The 20,239-nt window shown below is 33.5% G+C and overlaps 1 protein-coding gene across 1 annotated transcript in view; it reads left to right on the top strand.

The window, feature by feature from the left end:
- Nucleotides 1-948: 948 nt before the first annotated feature.
- LOC110708442 overlaps nucleotides 949-20,239 on the top strand; it is a 41,419-nt gene continuing 22,128 nt past the window's right edge. The window contains exons 1-2 of the mRNA XM_021886571.1: nucleotides 949-2,088; nucleotides 16,601-17,175. Of these exons, the coding sequence (XP_021742263.1) occupies nucleotides 1,500-2,088; nucleotides 16,601-17,175 (1,164 nt within the window). The 5' untranslated portion in view covers nucleotides 949-1,499. The remainder of the gene's footprint in view (nucleotides 2,089-16,600; nucleotides 17,176-20,239) is intronic.

Here is a 20,239-nt window from a genome sequence, read left to right as displayed (position 1 = left end):
AGTGTGATCAGCCACATATAAAAATGTGTGAATTTGTTTATATATACATTGTTAAGTACTCCGTAATTTGTTTTTTTTTAAAAAGTACTCGTCATGTTTCTTAAAAATTTTAAAAAGTACTCAGTTATTGTATTACTCCGTTTAAGATTGAAGATTATCAGTGTCATGATGCGTAAAATTTTAGTGAAAATGTGAATTGTAATTTAAGTGGTTTGTGTTTGTGCTACGTAGTAGCTTAGCTACTTTCATACCTTTTTTTTTTTCTCTTTTTTGGGCTTTAATTTACTTGCTTTAGTTAAGCTTTTTTATTTTTATTTTTTCTTTTTTCTTTTCACAACTTAAAGAAGAAACATGGTAAAAGATTGCAAAGAAGTGAGAAAAGAACAAATTAAATACTACTTCCATTTCATATTATTTAATTTGCAATGATTAGAAATTTTTTACTCACATTTTATATCAAATCGTTGCAAATAATATGAAGTACTTTTGTGAAAACTACCTTATAAAAGTCAGTTTTTGTGATAAAACTGCCTTACTAAATAAATGTTGTCAGAAACTACCTTTTATACAACAAATGTTGTAAATAACTACGTTATAAAACAATTAATGTTGTAAAAAAATATCTTTTGCCAAATTATTAAAATTGCATAAGAGACGTTTAATGTCCCATTTTCAATCATTTCATCCAATTTCTCCATAGCCCCCTTGTAACCCCTAATTCTTCTTCTCTTTCATTATTAAATTAAGTACATGATAACAATTTACAACATATACTTTTTATAAGGTACTTTCTTACAACAATTTTTTTTATAAAGTAGTTTTTTCACAAAATTTGATGTATATAAGGTATTTTTTCACAAAAATCTATAAAACAATACAACCAACATAACAAAGTTTTTGTTCCATAATGATTTGGGTTCAGCTAATTTGAATCGTTATAAGAAATAATTTATAAGCAGAGAATTAAAATAGATCATATTAAGGTAATTGATTGATTAAAATTTGTTTAAATGACAAACTTGTTTGAGTAGGCTTTAAAGTACTCCACCACTTATTAGAAACATGGTGAAATAACCTTATAGTCAAAATTTGAAGATTCCTATTCTTTTGATGCATTAATTTGTATTCGTAGTGAAAGTGTGAAGAGTATGTGGTTTTTGTTTATGCTAGCTATTTTCTTACTTTATTTTTTTGCTTTAATTTCCTTGCTTTAAGTTTCCTTTTTTATTTTTTATTTTTATTTTTCCTTTTCTTCTTTTTTTTTTTTTATATTCACTTGAAGAAGAAGAAGAAGAGCAAAAGCTTGCAAAGAAGTGAAGAGAAGAACAAATTAAAGAAGAAAGAAAAGAATAAAGGTTTGAGCAGTGGAGTAGAAGTAGAGAAATCATAAAATTCTTTCTATATATCATTACCAATCATTTTCTGAGATATGTACACAAACTACATATCCATAGCAAATACAAAGCATAGAGAGCGAGTGAGAGAGAAAGACATAATCAATGGAGGGATACATGGATTCCTCGATGTTTCGGGCAGCCGTGTTAGGAGATACCAAAGTGCTGGAGGATGCTAAACTAGAGGAACACAAATACCTCCTAAAGACACCTGATCTTGGTAACAACATTGTCCACATTGCTGCTCTGCGAGGCCACTCGACATTCATCGAGAAGGCTCTTGCAAGGTTCCCCGACCTTGTTCGAGAGAAGAACAAAAAGGGTAACTCTCCGCTTCATGAAGCTGCTAAGTTGGATACCATCAATGACATTGTTAGCAGTGATTCTGATTCTGATTCGGATAACACAAGTACTAATACTAGTGTCATCAATGTCATCATTTCTCACTTATCAAAAGACAAGGACGGTGTTAGCAGTGGTTCTACATCGGGTAACACAAGTACTAATACTAGTGTGCCGTATTTGTGTGAGGTGAATAACGACCGAGATACGCCGTTTCATTCAGCGCTTAGAAGCCGGAACATGGCTGCAGCTGAGGCCTTGTTTGCATACGTTAAGGCTCAACCACAACTCCTGCTCATCACCAACAATTTTGGGGAGACTCCTCTACATCTTTATGTCCGATATTGCGCTGGTAATTTATTTTAACTACTCATTTTTGTTTTTGGTAGTGTTTCAATATTTTTAACTGACATTTACTTGCTCCGCTTTTCTTTTCCGACCGTTTTTAAATACTTGCTTCATTTCATTTTTTAAAAAGCTTTTATAATATTAAATTCAATTTTTACATTTAGTGGACCCAACTTAATACTCTCTCTCCTCCTATTCTTCCACTATTTTTTTTTTACATTTTTTATTTTCTCAACTACCCCACTACCGTATTTTATTTCTTTCTCCAATTTCTTCTAAAACTCCGCGCATGAAAAAAATGAGCAAATATTTAAAAACAGATGGAGTAATTTATAAAAATCAATATTAATAGAACAAATATTATTAAATCGGTTAAAAAAGTAATTTATAAATTAAGTTCAACAAATATGTAGTACTTATATTTTAAAAAAAAAAAAAAAAAAGATTGCTCCCTCTGTTATTTTATTGCATCACTTTCCTAAGTCAAATAAGCCAAATTTTAAATGTATTTCTACTTTTTTTTTTTCTTTTTTTTGGATATTTTTTCTTACTGTTAGGTTTTTTTTTTTGTTTGTTTGTTTGGAAGTATTATATATTTGTTCTTACTAAGTCTCCACTCTTACTTTTTTTTTTTAATCGGTAATGAATAATGACGTATTGATAGAGTATTATGATTACATTGATGCATGTATGAGTACAATACATAACAATCCACCCACAATGTTCCAAAAGGAGCATATACTAGCATGATTAGAGTTACTTTAAGACTTACCCCTTCCCCCTAATATTAGTCAACATTGTATCAGAATTATGAAAACTAGATGAAAAAGAGAGGGAAAATCTAGAGAGAAATCTAGAGAGAGAAAGTACGTGAGAATTAAGAATCTCATTAATGTGAATAGGTATTGTTTGTTGAGATGAACACTACAAGAGGGGGGGTGAATTGTATGTGAGTTTCTAGTGACTACTTTTGCGGAATAATAAAACAATGCATATAGCTTAGAACTTGCAAAGACACACAGATTTTACGAGGAAACCTTCCAGGGCCCAACTGGAAGTAAAACCTCGACCCTATCTTAGGGATTTCAACCACAAAACAACTTCACTATAATAGGGCAAACACCAAGTTACAACTTACTATAATCAGACCTTTACTCACAAGTTCCAGAACGAACTTGCTACATAGTAGGACCCTATCCTACCCAATCTAAGTCCTACACTTAGATTCACTCATACTCCCAAAGTACTAATTCGCTCAGCTTCACTCTAGAAGCTTACATAAAACACACAAATACCCAAATAATCCAACCAATACAAAGCATATGACACCTAGTATATGTTAGGCAAGTTATGCACAAAACCCGAAACTAATATATATGACAAGGTTAGAAGCTTGGCAAACTTACACTATTAAAGCTCTGTGATTTCTCTACGCATAAACTCACAAAAACCTAACGAAATGAGATCTCTACTATTTATACAAGTATAACGTAATCGTATAGCAAGTAGGTTTTATAAAAGATAAAGATGTTAACTTGCCTTATCTCAAAAACACGGTTTATGTAAATCAATTTTGAGAAAATCTTTTTCGAAAATAAGATAGAAAGAAAGATATTAAAAAGAATAAAATCTTTTTAACAAACTAATTTTAAGAAACAGTTTTGAATAAAATCTTTTCATAAAATCTATCCTTTTATGTTATTTGCCAAGCAACTTGTCACGCTTCTAATAGATTTTGTGCATACTATACTTAACATATTTAACAACAAATCTAAAAGATAAAATCTTAACTAAAAGTTTTGTTGTGCCGATCTTTGCATAGTCAAAATACTTGGGCTTCATGCAGGCTAAGTTTCCCAAGAAACATACTGTCTTCAAATGCAGTCCAGGCTGACATCTCAGCTTGCTGTCTTCAAGTTCCTGTTAGGGAACGTTCCTGTTAAGGAACTTAGTTCTTGTTAGAGAACTCTTCTTCTTCTCTGTTTTAACTTCTCTTTTAAAGGCTTCTTCATGTCTTCATAGCTTGAGTTACTTTTCCATCACCAAGATCTATTTCACCTGTACTAATCAAACACTCATATGCCTTTATTAGTTGAGTTTGCTTTAGTTTATGTTCATCATCATCAAAACCTTTAAGCTTCAACAGTTACAGAAGCTAGAATAGCCTATATACTACATTCACTACTAAAATTTGGCTAAATTGCGACCGTTTTTCTACGACCGTTTGAAAAACGGTCGCAAAATATGAAATTTGCGACTGTTTTTTAATACAACGGTCGCAAATTTGCGACTGTTTTCAGCCTTTTAGACGGTCGCTAGGATGTGTTAAGACTGTTAACAATTAAAATTATTTCTAAATTAAAATAAATTGTTTACGACCGTTAAAGACGGTTGTAAATGTCATAATCTGCGATATGTCAAAGAGGTGGTCGTAAATGTCATAATTTGCGACCGTCAAAGACGGTCGTAAATGTCATAATCTGCGACCGTCCAAGAGATGGTCGTAAATGTCATAATCTGCGACTGTCCAAGATGGTTTCAAAAAGCTTTTTTTTAAAAAATAATCGGGTATAAATACTCACCCATCTCACCTCAACCCTAATTTACTAACCCTAATATTGTTGAACCGCCGCTCCATCTCTCCTCTTTCCTTTCTCCCTCTTCCTTTTTCTTTCTCTCTATTCTCCCGCTTCTCCTCCTCCCTAATCTACTCTCTATCTTCTCTTTTTCTTTCTTTTCTCTTACCTCTTTTCCTTCTATTTCTCTGAATTTCCGCCTCTTCTCCCACTCGTACTCTTACCTCTTTTCCTTCTCGTTCTCTTTCCTCTTCTGATCTACTTTTTGAAAGTTTTCCGTCAACTTAGTTGGTGTTGGTGGTCCTAATTCTCTTGGTTCAATGCTTAGGTGTTGGTGGTAAGCAAGTTAACTAATGGTTTTTAAGGTCAACATGAAAGTCTAGATCTAGAGTTTTCATGGTCGAATCTGGCCTTACTAAACCAAATTCAAAATCAATTCAGGGTTTGTGGTATGTTTTCGTGTTTTTAATTATTTTGTTCGAATTTTGTTTGATTTTTAGTTGATTTTTATTCGAGTTTTCCATGTTCAAATGTTGATTTTTTTTAATTGATTTTTGTTGAGTTTGGGTTAGAAACCGGTTTTTATTTTTTGTTAATTTTGGGATTAACTTGATTGAGTTTTTGTTCGAATTTCGTTTATTTTGGGTTTGATTTTGAGTTTTCGTTGGTTTTGTTCGATTTTTTAAGGATAGATTAAGGTGTTTTCGTTGATTTTTTCTTCGAATTTCCTGGTTTATATTCTTTAAGGGTTTTCGTTGATTTTGTATTCCTTGGTTTTGTTCTAATTTTTAGGGTGGTTTGAATTTTGCTGATATTGTTCGATTTTTAATTTTTTTCTGGGTTATTGTGGGTTGACGACAACGGTGGTTAAGGGTTTTCAGGGTGGTCGGCGGTGGAGAAGTTTTAAGTACGAGTGGGCGGTGGGTAGGTGTTTGGTGGAAAATGGTAGTGGGGCTGGGTAGGCAGTGGGATGCATTCGTTTTGATTTTTTTTATTTCTTCAAAAAATTTAGCGACCGCTTTTGGCTGTCGCAATTTATTAAAATTGCGACATGTACTAAAACAGTCGCAGTTGTTACTATTTGCTTGCGACCAATTTACAACCGGTCGTTGAAAATAAAGAAAACGGTTGCAAAAAAATATGCGACCGTCATCCAGTCGTAATTATGATTTTTTGCGACCAGGTGAAGAACGACCGCCCGTTGCGACCGGTGGCGGTCGCAATTATTATTAGCGACTGTTTTTGATATTTTTTACGACGGTCGCAAAAACCTTCAGTTTTAGTAGTGATTATTAAAATAAACATAATAAATAACAAATCTGTTATGCTGAGCGGGCAATTGTAACAAACTTTATAACAAACTCAATAGTTCATTATTCTTCTCTGCTGACGTGGCATGTGTCTGAGCTGGAAGAATCAAGTTGCTTCATACCCCCCAACAAGCTGGATGCAAGATGGATTCCAAGCTTGGGTATAATAGCTCATTAAATTGGACCGAGGGCAACACCTTTGTAAACAAGTCTGCTAATTGAGCTTAACTAGCTAGGCAAATAACTTAGGGAAATCAAACCTTCCATGACTTAAGCTGTAATCTTAATCTGAAAATGCTTGAAGCTTAAGCTGATCTAATGCTCTGAGTAAAATTACCTTTCCTTTTGTACCAACAACATATCTCAATGTGTGATGTAGAGCAGCAAAATGAGAACTTCTAGGCTCACTTAAAAACTGACTTAGAGCTTGAACTGTATATGATAGATCACGTCTTGTGCAAGTCAAAAAATTTAGTTTCCATACTAAACATCTATAAACTGTAGGATCAGGCAATATATCTCCTTCTATAGTAGATAACTTCAAGTTAATAGGAAGAGGAGTGACTGTAAGTTTGGACAAATCCATACCAGAATAATCTTTTAGCAGCTCATTTGTAAACTTCTTTTGAGTCATGACAAAACCAATGAATGTAATTGACCTCTATCCCAAGAAAGTAACTGACCTCTTTAAGATCCTTGATGTTGAATGTAGAATGTAGATGCCTTTTTAGTTCAAGTATGTTGCTGGAAGTAACCAATATATCATCAACATAAACTATAACCACAGTCATCTAACCCTTGCTATGTTTGATGAAAAGTGAATAGTTATTTTTAGATGGTTGAAAACCAAGATGTAGCAATTCATGAACCAATTTAGCAAACCATTGTCTTGAGGTCTGTTTAATTAATTTTGTTAATAGACTTCTTAAGTTTACAGACTGGATTAGGAGTATATTGTAAACCTTCTGGGATTTTCCATGTACACTTCCTCGGCCAAATCCCCATGAAAAAAGCATTATTCACATCCAACTGATCAAATATTTTCCAGTCCTTTGATAAAGTAGCAAGAGCAAGCAAGCACCTTACCGTTGCTAATTTGACCACTGGTGAAAAAGTTTCTAAGTAATCAATGCCATATTTTTGTGTAAATCCTTTTGCCACTAGTCTGGCTTTATACCTCTCCATACTCCCATCTGCATTTCTTTTTAGTCTGAAAACCCATTTACTTCCTATAGCTTTCTTTTCATGTGGCTAATAATAAGTAACAATTTCCTAAGTGTTGCTATCAGCAAGAGCCTTCAATTCTTTATTCATGACTTCCACCTATAAATGAAACCCGGTAGCTTCTTTAGAGCAACTCCAATGGTTGCTTTTAGGGACTAGCTTGTAATTTTAATAATTTTCAAGCTAATAGCCAAACCATTGGAGGATACTTTGATAATTAGCTTGGCCAAGCTAATGCCAAGAAAATTAGCTTAACTAAGCTAATTAGCTTAGAAATTAATTGTCTCTAATAAAATACTAATTATTTAAAAAATAAAGATGAAAAATCTAAATGCTAATTAGCCTAACCATTGTGGTATGAATTAGCTAGAAAAAAGAATAGCTTTGCAATCCTAAGTGGCATGGCAATCTAATTTGGCAATTAGTTTGCCCTTGGAGTTGCTCTTATAAGTATTTGGCTCCACCACTTCACTATGTTTAGCCATCATACACTTATGATCAGAAGAAAGATCTTTATAATATATGAGGTTACACCAATGTGACGAAGTAGTGTAAGTGTTTGTGGTGGAAAAATTGCAGACATATTTGTCCATCCAGGAAGGTGGTTTAAGTGGTCTGGTTGACTTTCTAACAAAAGGTTGAGATTGATTATTTGGAACTGATTTTGTGACAGCAAGAACAGGAATATGATTGACAGAAGGTACAATAATAGAATTGACAGAAGGAACAAGAATGGGATTGACAGGTTCATTTTCCTGAGAGAAGGTGAATACATCAGGAATATTATTGTGTATAATTTTGTCAAGAAGAGTATTTGAGGAAAGAAAAATAGGAAAAAGAGAATTTCTTGAGGAAAAATTAGAAAGTTTAAGATGATAAGCAATATCCCTAGACGCGTGTATGATTTAGACTTCAAGTTCATTACTCTATAACCTTTTTTAGTATAAGTGAAACCCAAGAAACATGTGGCTCAGCCCTACGATCAAATTTACTTCTCCCTTGTTCCAAGGTTGAAACATAACATAAACATTCAAAAACTCTCAAGTGTGAGATTTCAAGAGCTTTATTATGAATCTTTTCATAAGGTGAAACAAAGCCTAAACATTTCAGAGGGGTTATATTGATAATATAAGCTGCACACATTACACACTTACCCCAAAATTCAGGTGGTCTATTAGACGGAAAATATAGTGCAGTTGTCTCTAAAAGATTCTTATGTTTTCTTTAACCACTCTATTTTGCTGAGGTATCTCAACAAAACTGGTTTGGTGTATAATTCCCCTTTTGAGATAAACTAGCTTCACCCTCACACAACTTCAAAGCATTACCAGATCTGATGCACTCAACATGCGTTTTATATTGCTTCTCAACAAAAGCAATAAATTAAAAGATTCCAGGATAGAAATGGTTTTGGATTTATATTTCATCAAGTGAATCCACGTACATCTACAAAAATCATCAACAATTGCCAGGAAAATCAAGCAATTGTTGTGAGACAACTCTATAAGGACCCCAAAGATCAATGTGTAAAAGCTGATAACACTATTAAAAATTGGCCTAATTGAGACCGCCGCAAACTGTTTACAAACTTGACAAATAATGTTTACAAACTGTTTTGAACTAATCAATGAATCAACTAGTTTAATATGAGAAAAGGGTAAATGGCCTAATCTAAGATGAATAAGTTGGCCTTATTTTCTTCATCTTCTTAATGACTTCCAGAAGCAATTGTTGTAATCTTTTGGTTATCTTCCTGCTGATCATCTAAAGAGAAAAGAACAGGTGACATTTTAATTGTTGAGGCTGGTATGCCATATTAACCTTTCTTCAAGCTACCAAGATGCATTCTCATTGAATGATTCTAAAGAAAAAAATTATTAGAAGTAAAAATCACCTCATAATCCAAATTCGAACACAACTTTCACTACTAGAAAAAGGTTGATTTTTCGACGGACTGCTTCCGACGGACACAAAATTCCGTCGGAAACATTGAAACTTCCGACAGAATCCGTCGGAAAAAATATGCTTTCCGACCAAAAATTCCGCCGGAAATTTCCGACGGAATTTTACGTCGGAATACAATTATATACATATAAAAATTCGGCCTTTGTTAAAACCCTAAACCGATAAAACTTCCTCACTCCTCCTTCATTTCATTTCCACCCTTCTCTTTCTCTCTCTTCCGCTTCTTTCTCTTCCTCCACCCCTTCTCTTCTCCAATTTCTCTCTCTTCGCCTCCTCTCTCTTCCTCCATCTCTTTCTATCCACCATCTTCTCCTTCTTTCATCTCTTTCTTCATTTCTCTTCTCTTACTCGGTGTTTTTCATGACCGAAATTAATAGTTTTTTTTGTCAAATTCGACCATGAAAAATGTAGATCTACACTTTTCATGGTCGAATTTGGCCTATTTAAACCAAATTCAAGAATTCAAAGCCAATTTCAGTTAATAAGGTATTTTTTCGAGTCTTTAATTTTTTTTTTGGTTTTTTTATTTATTTTTTCGGTTGTTGGTTGTTCGGTGTGGTTGTGGTGGCTTGTGTAGTGGATTGGTGCCATGGTGGTTTGGTTTTTTGGTCGGATCGAGCTGGGTTTGTTAGGAGGGTGGGTCATTTTTAGGGTGAGGTGGGTGAGTCAGTTTTAGGGTTAGGTGAGTTGGTTTTTGGTTTGGGTGGTGTTGAAGCATAAAGGTTTTGATGAAGAGGAACTTAAACTAAAAGAAAACTCATCTAATAAAGATTCTCTAGTGTGTGATTAGTCAAGGTGCACAATAATCTTGGTGATTGAAGAACCATCTGAATCTAAGAAGACATGAAGAAGATCCTTATTAAAGAAGTTAAACAAATCAGAGGAAGAGTTCTCTAACAATAACTAAGTTCCCTAACAGGAACGTTCCCTAACAGGAACTTGAAGACTAGCAATTAAGTTCTTTGGTGGAACTTGATATGCTTGGAGCCCAAGTAATTCATCTGGTCAGAGTGCGGCGCAGCAATAATGGTTAAAGTTTATTCTTAGAAATTATTGTTAATATGATAAGTAGGTTAGTGCACAAGATTTATTAGAAACGTGATAAGTTTGTTGGTAAATAAAATAAATATGAAAAATGATAAAAGATAGATTTTAGGAAAAGATTTTCTAACAAAAAGATTATTTTTCTCTAAAGTCGGTTTATTAAGAAAAGATAAGCTTTCTTTATAAATATCTTTTGTATTTATTTTCGGAAAAGATTTTATTCCACTTGATTTACTAAAACCGTGTTTATTAAAGATAAGTCAAGTTAACATATTTATCTTTTAGAAAACCTACTTTCTATACAAGTGTTACTTGTATAAATAGTAGAGAGCAAAATGATTTAGGTTTTTTGTGAGTTTATGCGTGGAGAAATCACAGTGCTTTAAATGAGTAAGTTTACCAAGCTTTTAACTTATCATATTAGTTTCGGATTTCGTGCATTGCTTACCTATCATAATAGGCGTCTTGTATATGTATTGGTTGGGTTATTTGGGTTATTTTATAGCTTGAGTATTATACAGTTTTGTGTAAGCTTCTTGGTGAGGCTGAGAGTTTTTGTACTGGGGTGGTACGAGTGTTTTGTACTTTGGTAGTACTTTTAGTACTTTGGTGGTACGAGTGAATCTAAGTGTGGTGCTTAGACTGGGTAGGATAGGGTCCTATCAAGTAACAAGTCCAGTGAGGAACTTGTGAAATAAAGGTCCGTGTCTAATAGGTTGTAACTTGGTGTTTTCCCTATTATAGTGAAGTGGTTTGTGTTTGAAATCCCTAAGGTAGGGTCGAGGTTTTACTTCCAGTTGGGCCCTGGAAGGTTTCCTCGTAAAATATGTGTGTTTGCTTAAGTTCCTATACGCATTGTTTATTTATCCGCAAAAGTAGTCATTAGGAACTCAATACAATTCACCCCCCCTCTTGTATCAATCGTCTCAACTAACAGGTAGTTAGGTCAGTTATGGTGGATCTAGGTTTGGGTGTGGGTTAGGTAGAGTGGGGTGGTGGGTTCGGTTAAGATAAAGTGGGGTAGTGGGTTCGGTGGGGTGTAGGGGCAGGTGGTTGTGGGGAATTAGGTTTAGGGTTATGGGTTGGTGGTGGTCTGGTGGGGTGGAGGGGCTGGTGGTTGTGGGGGATTAGAGTTAGGGTTACGGGTTGGTGGTGGGTTGGTGGGGAAGAGGGGCTGGTGGTGTGGAGGATTAGGGTTAGGGGCTAGTGGTGGTTTAATGGGGTTGGTAGAGGTGGTGATACGCCGCGCTGGTGGTGGCGCAACATTTTTTTAATTGCAGAAAATAACTTTCCGTCGGAAGTTTCCGATAGATTTTACTATTCTGTCGGAAATTTCCAACGGACTTTTCCAATGCCAGAAAATCTCATATGAAAGATTATTTCGTCCGAAAAGTGTTTCCGACGAATTTTCGGTCGAAAAAGGTGGTTTTTCCTACCAAGCCGTTTCCGACAACCACTTCCGACGGAATTCCGTAAAAAACCCCCTTTTCAACGGATTTCAGGGTGTTTCTGACGAAAATTTTCCATCGGAAATGGGTTCTTTTCTAGTAGTATTTGGTATTGAAACCAAATTATATTTGAAACTAGGCACATATAGAACATTTTGAAGAGTTAAACCCTTTAACACAACTGTTCCTATATGAGTCACATCTACTTCACTTCCATTTGGAATTTTAATACTATGATTACCAGTAGGCACATTATCAAAGCTTGTAAAATATTTGAGATAATAACACATATGATCCGTAGCTCCATTATCTAAAACCCAATCTGAGCGAAAAAGATAAAAACAAGTAGAGTTTACTTGCCAAAAATGCTGAGCTTTCTTCTTTTGAACTTTTAGAAGCCTTTTGGTCATTCTAGCCCTCCATGAATTGTTTGAACTTACTATACTGATCCATGGTAAAAGAAGCTGTCACAACATCTTCAAAATTACAGTTGGCTTTACCTCCTTAAGCAAAATTAGCATATCTTATGACATTTTGTTTGAAATCCCTTGGATACCCATGTATCTTTGTATGACCAGGAATTTTGCAATAATCATAAAAGAACTGAGAAGGTCTTCTATTATAAAATATCCCTTTGCCTATTTCTTGGAACTGAAAATTCCCTTTCCCATATTAAGAGTTCCGATTCTTATAACCTCTATTGTCAAAATTTCTTCCGTCTGCAGCAAATTCATAAGGCTCACTAGAATTTGTTGTATCTGCCATACGAGCATGCATGTGTCTCAACACCTGCAGTGAACTAACAATTGACTTGTGCCTTTCTTTCTGTATGAGAAGCATGTATGCGTGATTAACAGGAACCAATGGCTGCATCATCAAAATGTTTCCTTTAGTCATTGTAAAATGCTCATTAAGATTCATAAAAAACTGAATCAATCTTTGATCCTCTCTTTGTTTTACCAAAGTAATATTACAAGTACAACCAGCACAAGTACAAGTTGGAAGTGGACTCGCCATCCAAATCATCCCAAAACATCTTCATTTTTGTGAAATATTCTACTATGGACTGATTAGCTTGTTGTAAATCAGACAATTGATGTTGCAATGCAAACAATTGAGGTTCAGAAGATTGAGCATATATTTCCTCAAGATTTTGCCCGATTTCCCTTGTTGTAGTAAATTAAAGAACACTCCTAGCCAAAACTGGGTCTAAAGCACTTAGAATCTAGCTTATCACCAAATCGTTACACCTTCTCTAAGCATTATAACAAACATCAACTAAACTACGTGTTACAATTGAACCATCAATAAAATCTAGTATATTTTTGGCAGATAAACCAATCATCATCGATCTATTCAAATCTCCATATCATGTACCATAAAATTTAATAGGAACTGAGGCCATTTTTAGTCTATCATTTGGATGAATGAAATAATTGGTGAAACATAATTTTTAGTAGGATCTTGAAATTGATTAGTTTCTCTAGTCATTTCTCTAATAAGAATTCAACGATTTCTACAAATTGTTCTAGAAAATAAAAGCAATTAAACTACCAAACTTTTACTGAAATGAATCAATCTCTAGAAAAATCAATCAAGAACTTCATAATACACTACTAGAATTAAGGCTATTTTCGACAGAAAAAATCCCTCGAAAACACCCTTAGTTCCGTCGGTAATCGTGTTTCCGACATAATTCGTCGGAAAGTGGCATCGTAAAAGTGTTGGTAGGAAAATCAACCTTTTCCGACGGAAATTCCATCAGAAACACTATTTCGACGGAAATTATTAGAGGTTTTTCAGGCTAAGAAAAGCTGGGAAATTAAACCCTGTAAAAAAAATAAAAATATTCCCCACCGCAAAACCACCACCTCCACCGCAACAACTAAATCTAAAAAAAACTCCTCAAATATTCTCCACAACCACCACCTACCCCATTACCACCTCACAGCCTTGCCTCCCCCTTAACCTCCATTAGCCCGCACCTCTCCACCAGCCCCAACCCCACACCATGAACACCACCAGCCCAAACCCCACACTACTACCACTGTTCACCACACCAAAAGAAAAAAAAAATAAGCAAATATAAAATTAACCAAAAAAAAAAAAAAATTAACCACCACAACATGTAGATCTAAAGTTAACCACCGAAACAACAACAATTAACCCAAAACAATGTCGAAACAAGTATATAGAACACATCGAATTTCAGTAAAAAGAAAAATAAAATTAACAAAAAAAATTAAAAGGATTCAAATAAATATACAATTATCCTCAAAAATTTATAAATTAATATCAAAACTACTTAAAAATTAACCATAATCAGAAATTTATTAAAAAAATACATCTAGATCTATAATCTACGATCTAAACTAAAACAAGATTTATAATACTTGAGCGAATGACGATTCTCACGTGGTTGTGCAATTGATGGTGTTGGTAGTAGGTAGGTGATGGCGATGCGCGTTGCCGGTGTTGTTAGTTGGTGATGGCGGACAAAGAAGGGGATAGAAGAGGGGCAAAGAAAAGGAAAGAGAAGAGAAAAGAAGGAGAAGGAAAGAGAAGAAGAGGAGAGAGAAAAAGAAGAGAGGAAAGAAGGAAGGAGAAGACATAAGAGAAGGGCGGATAGGAGAGAGAAAGAGAGGAAAGAGAATAGAGGGAAAAAAGAGAAAAGGAGTGGAAGAGGAAATAAGAGGGGGTTAGGGTTAGGGTTTGATTATTATTTTTTTTGAAAAAGTTATATTTAGTCGGAAAATCCGTCAAAACTTTCCGACGGAATATTTTTCCGTCGAAAAATAACTCTTTCCGACAGAATATTCCGTCGGAAAGTACAAATTTACCGACAAAATTAAATTATGTCGTAAATTTATGACGGATTTTCGACGAACTCTTTAAATTCGTCAGAAACATATAACAGAACAAAAATCCGTCGGAGATTTCAAATTTTACGACGGATTTATGTGCCCGTCGGAACAAGTCCGTCGGCAATGGGTTGCTTTCTTGTAGTGATATGGACAATGATTTCTAGAAAATTCAATCAGGAATTTCTCCAAGCAAAACCACAAATCAACTTATTCATCCATCAAACAATCTTCCAATGAGAAAATACTGCTGAAATGAACTGGAATCGATTTAAAATACTTACAATCAACGAAGAATGGATCAGAAACAAACGAAGAACTGCACAAAACAGATTCGCGACTCTAATACCATATCAAAATTATGAAAATAGAATGAAAAAAGAGGAAAATCTAGAGAGAGAAAGTAGGTGAGAATTAAGAATTTCATTAATGTGAATTGTTAATGTTTACAGATGCTAGAATAGCTTATATAGTACATTCTTACAATAAATAGAAATCACAAATCTGCTATGGTGAACTGGCAGTTGTATTAAACTTTATAACAAACTCAATAGTTTGTTATTCTTCTCTCCTAACGTGGCATGTGTCGTCTAAGCTTGGAGAATCAAGTGGTTTCACACATTGACTGTCCAATAACCACAAACCAAACATAAATTTTTTTATGGAACGACTTCAAATATTGAAAAAAAGAGTATCAATCTTTCAGTTTTCCAGACACCATAAATGATACAAATGAGTACGTAGTACTGTTAGTTAGATGAACTATCCTACCAGAGGGGTGGTGAATAGTAGTAAGTTCCAATTGTGAAGCTTATGCGGAATTTAAAAATAAAACATAAATGGAACTTAAAGAACACAACAAATGAGGAAACCTTTCAGGGCCTAACTGGAAGTAAGACCTCGGCCCTTCTTGAGACTTTCAAACAAACTCCACTATAATCAGCAACTCTCCTAGTACAACCTATTATTACAGCTCTTTGTCACAAGTTCCACCAAGGACACTTGCTACCTGATAGGAACCTATCCTACCCAACCTAAGTCCCACTTAGGTTCAGTCAGCACTCCTAGAGTGCCTACTCTCAGCTTCCTCCCTGAAGCTTACTCACAGTGCTCTCACAGCTACCACTAGAATTTTAGAGAATTCAAACTCCTACACTCAAATGTGAACTGTCAAGAATCCACAAACACCCCAAAACCAATTGCAACACAAAGACTCACTCTAACACTTGGAAATCTACACTTGAAACCCGAAATCAAAATGATAAAGCTAAAACTTTTGGCAAACTTACTTTTAAGAACTAAGTGATTTTTATGCTTAAAACTTTCACTTTGCTTCACTGTATCACTTCTATATTTATAGAGGTTCCTCAATTCACAAAGTAGGGTTTTTAGAGAAATGATAAGTTCATATAGAAATCCATTCTTATCAATTAATAACCGAAATTAAAACAACTTAATCTCGTTTTTAAGAAAACCTATTTTTCAGTCAAATTCGTTTTATCAAAAGATAAAGTTTTATGAAAAAGATAAAATCGAGTAAACTATATTTTAGAAGATAAAATCAAATAAATACTTTTTCATGAACTTGTGATTATCTTTTACGAATTAATGAGATTGCCAAGCTTTACCTGATTTCTAATAAGTCCCATGCGTAACAACCAAATATATGTTTACATCAACCTAGAAAACAAACTTATCTTTTATACAACCATCTTTTATACAACCTAAGTTATGAAGTCCATCTCTTTTTGTTGATATCTCGAGCTCTACTTTGATCCTTGGTTGTTGAGGTCTTGCCCCATCATTACACCGGAACTAGGTCATTACAACCCGTTGATATGTTCCTGTCAGGGAACACCTTGAAGTTCCATTTCTGGAACTCTTCTTCCGACTTTACTTGTCATCCTGGATCTTCTAAATTCCGTTTCAATTCTTACTTCAACTCCCAGAGTTTACTAAACTTGCAAACATCACAACACTAGAAAATCCTTATTAGATAGAAGTTTGCTCAATCACAACCATCATCATCAAAACCTCATAAGGGTCAACAAGTACATTAACACAGTAAGAATTTTTATGTGTATGCAGGAGCAATCTTCCCAGAAGACTTAGAGCATGATGAAAACAATAATGCAGTTGGCAAACTAAAATTTATTGATGAAATGATCAACGCAAATCCATTGGCTATATTTGAACATGACTTACAAGGCATGAACCCTCTAATGAGAGCAGCTCAGTATGGTCGTGTCCTTGTTGTTCATCAAATTCTAGCTAATCATACACATTCAATTGAATGTCGTGATCGGAATGGAAGGAACTTTTTGCACCACTTGCGGTTAAGAATGGCTGATTTTAATGCAAGCGATAAAGGCCATACATTGTGGATGTGTGAGAAGATCCTTGAAATAACTGGTGTTGATGCTCTTATAGTTTCATGTGACCAAGATGGAAACACACCATTGCATAAGGCTATTTTGGATCGAGAATTTGATCTTGCATACTTGATCCTCCAATCATGTGCTGACTATATAACAGGTCGTGCTACAACATATTCAATGGCTCGATTAATAAAAAGGAAGGATTTGATTTTGAGCTTAAAAAATGATGACGGGAAGACAATTATCGATTTGATTACATCTGGTTCAGACATTCCTGCAAACCTCGTAAGTACAACTATTCTTCTATGAGGCTATTCTTAATTGAGTCATTTGATTTTTTTTTTTAATTATATTTGTATCATATGAAATTATATTACTACCTCAATTTCATTTTATTTGAAACAATGTTATGTTTAGTATTCACCAAGGTAAAATTCTGGTTTAAAAAAAAAAAAAAAAAACTGACAAACAATGTTAAAAAGAAGACTTTTAATCAGAAACTACTTTTTAAAAGCAATTTAAATGTTATAAGAAACTATCTTTTAAAATAAAAATGTTGTAAAAAACTACTTATTAAAACGAACATTGACGGATTTTAGTCTTTGAATAATTACTCAGACATTGATCACTAGGGGTGAAAGTTAAGTTTGCGGTTTGGATTATAGCCAAAACCAAATCTAATCCGAATTAATTTGGTTTCGTAAATCTCTATCTGAATCCAAACCGAATTAAGATTCGATCCAATCCAATACAAACCGAATTAATTCGATTTTTCAAATTAGAGTCCAATTCAAACCGAAATTTGTTCCTTTCTTTTGCAACATTCAAAGCCGAAACACAAACTTCACCCTGAAAATTCCTAAAACCATTTCTTGTTAACTACATTCTTTGTGAGAGAGTAAGATATTGAGAAAGGAGAATTGATAATTAGGTTATTTTTTTTTAAGTTTATATATGAAAGGGGAAAGTGGTTAGATACTTTTAAAAAGAAAATGGGCTTAAAGTATTGGGTCGAAATTCGGTTTGTAATTCGGTTTTCGGTTTTTTTAAACCCTAAACTAATCCAATCCATAATCCATATTTTTTAATTTTTTCAATCCGATCCAATTCGAATTCAAAAAAAATCCAAATTGAATTACAAATTCGATTTGGTTTTCGGTTCGGTTTGGTTTTAATCCGAAATACTTTTACCCCTATTGATCACCCTTGGCCGGTCACATGATTTAAATTAACCAACTTTTTTTTTATTTCCCCAATTTGGTGCCAGGCCAACATCCCAATTTCATCCTTATATTCGGTCACATGACTCCTGAGAACTCATGTTGGTTTTGGGATGCGTGACAGCATGAGGGTGGTTTTGGGGGTGTTTTGAGGCTTGATTGGGTGCTATGGTGGTGGGTCAAAATAGTACGATGTTGGGGTAATGATAAGGAAGGTAGCATTGTTGGTGGGGCATGGAAAAGAAAGATTTTAAAAGGTCATGTGATTGGCAAGTGGGTGGTCAACGCCGAAAACTTTAGTCAATGGTGAAAATCCATTAAAGGGTAGTCTTTTACAATATTTTCATTTTAATAGGTAGTTTCTTACAACATTTATTTTATTATATAGTTTTCCACAAAAAATGGCTTTTAATAGGTAATTTCTGATATAAAATTCAGAAAATCACATATGTATACATGTAAAATTGTTTGTGAGTAGTGAAAGGAGAGAGAAACATAAAGAGATAGATAGAAATGAAAACATATAATTTGTAGTTTTCATTCAAGGTATATGTTGCAATAAATTGAAACAGAGTATTATTTAATTTGTTTGAACTTTTTTAAATTGGTAATTTTGTGAAAAACTACCAATTATAGTCTAGAATTTTCGAAAAACTACCTATTAAAAAAAATGTTGTAATTGACTACCTAACTTTTGAAAAATGTTGTAATTTACTACCTTACGCCGGATTATGAAGTTTGACCAAAATTTTTCGGCATTGACTTGGTCACGTGACATTTGGTGGCCATCATGTGGGAAAATTGTGAGAAAATTTGGGAAAGAAAAGGGTCATTAAGTGTCACGTGATGGTTACGTGACCAAGTCAACGCCGGAGAATTTTGGTCAAACTCCTTCATAATCCGGCGTAAGGTAGTAAATTACAACATTTTTCAAAAATTAGGTAATCAATTTCAACATTTTTTTAATAGGTAGTTTCTCGCAAATTCTAGACTATAATAGATATTTTTTCACAAAATTTTCTTTTAAATTTACAATTTTATTTTAATTTTTTGAACGAGCTTTATTTTTTTTTTATTTTTTTTTTGAAAACTTGAACAGAAAATTTTGAATTTACAATAAATATATTACATTTTATGTACTTAGACTTTATATTATTTTGTTTGAATTTATATGATTTTAAATTATTTTGTCAAAGACAAAGTCGTGTACAATGAGTGTACATTAATTTATTGTAAAACTGGTTAAAGTTATATTTAAATTACTTAAAGTTAGCCTTTATAATGCAAAAGTCATTATTTTTCTATCAATAAATTTTATCTTACAAAAAAACTTATAATGTATTTTAATTATATTAGCCTTTATTTTATAATATGTAGTCACGTATCTATAAGAAATTACACATTAATATAAAATTCAAAACAACGACTAATTAAGAGTTTCCCTTTAAGTGGTTAAAGTTACCATAAAAATACTTAAAGTTATGTCCAAACTGACCGTTTTACAATAAAATTAATGTACACCCGTTGTACACGAGATTTTGACTTTGTCTAATCTTATTTGAACAAGTATAAAATTAGATGAATCAAACAAAGTCTAGTCTCCAAATTTAAATTTAATCAATTTGGACAATTATAATACAAATTCTTAAATGGACCTGGTTCACACTAGTTTATTGTGGACCACTAACATTAGAGAAAGTATGGTTGTTTTATTAATAAAAAAAAGGGTCACTATAATTAAAAAAAAGGTCACTATATTGAAATAAAAATCATTTTGGTATTATATAGGCCTAAATGGTTATTTTTGTAATGAAATATTTTATATACTGATCAATATGAGTAATAAAGGTCACTATATTAAAATTAGGGTAATAGCGTCGTATTTCAAGTTGACAATATTATTAAACGTTGTAGTAGTTTTAATAAAGGTTACTAGGTTAAAAATAAGGTTACTATGTTAAAAATAATGGTCACTATGTTCAATATAAAGTCAGTTGCGTGTGAATAGACCTCGGGTCTACAATAACATTATTATGGACTAGGTCCACGCAAGTCTTTTTGCAATTATAATTGGTAAGTGGAGCATTGAATAATTTGTGTTACTTTATTGCATGTGCAATTAGTGAATT

This window comes from Chenopodium quinoa, unplaced genomic scaffold (assembly GCF_001683475.1).
Source record: "Chenopodium quinoa cultivar QQ74 unplaced genomic scaffold, ASM168347v1, whole genome shotgun sequence".
Taxonomy (NCBI): domain Eukaryota; kingdom Viridiplantae; phylum Streptophyta; class Magnoliopsida; order Caryophyllales; family Amaranthaceae; genus Chenopodium; species Chenopodium quinoa.
This window is presented reverse-complemented; position numbering and strand designations above follow the sequence as displayed.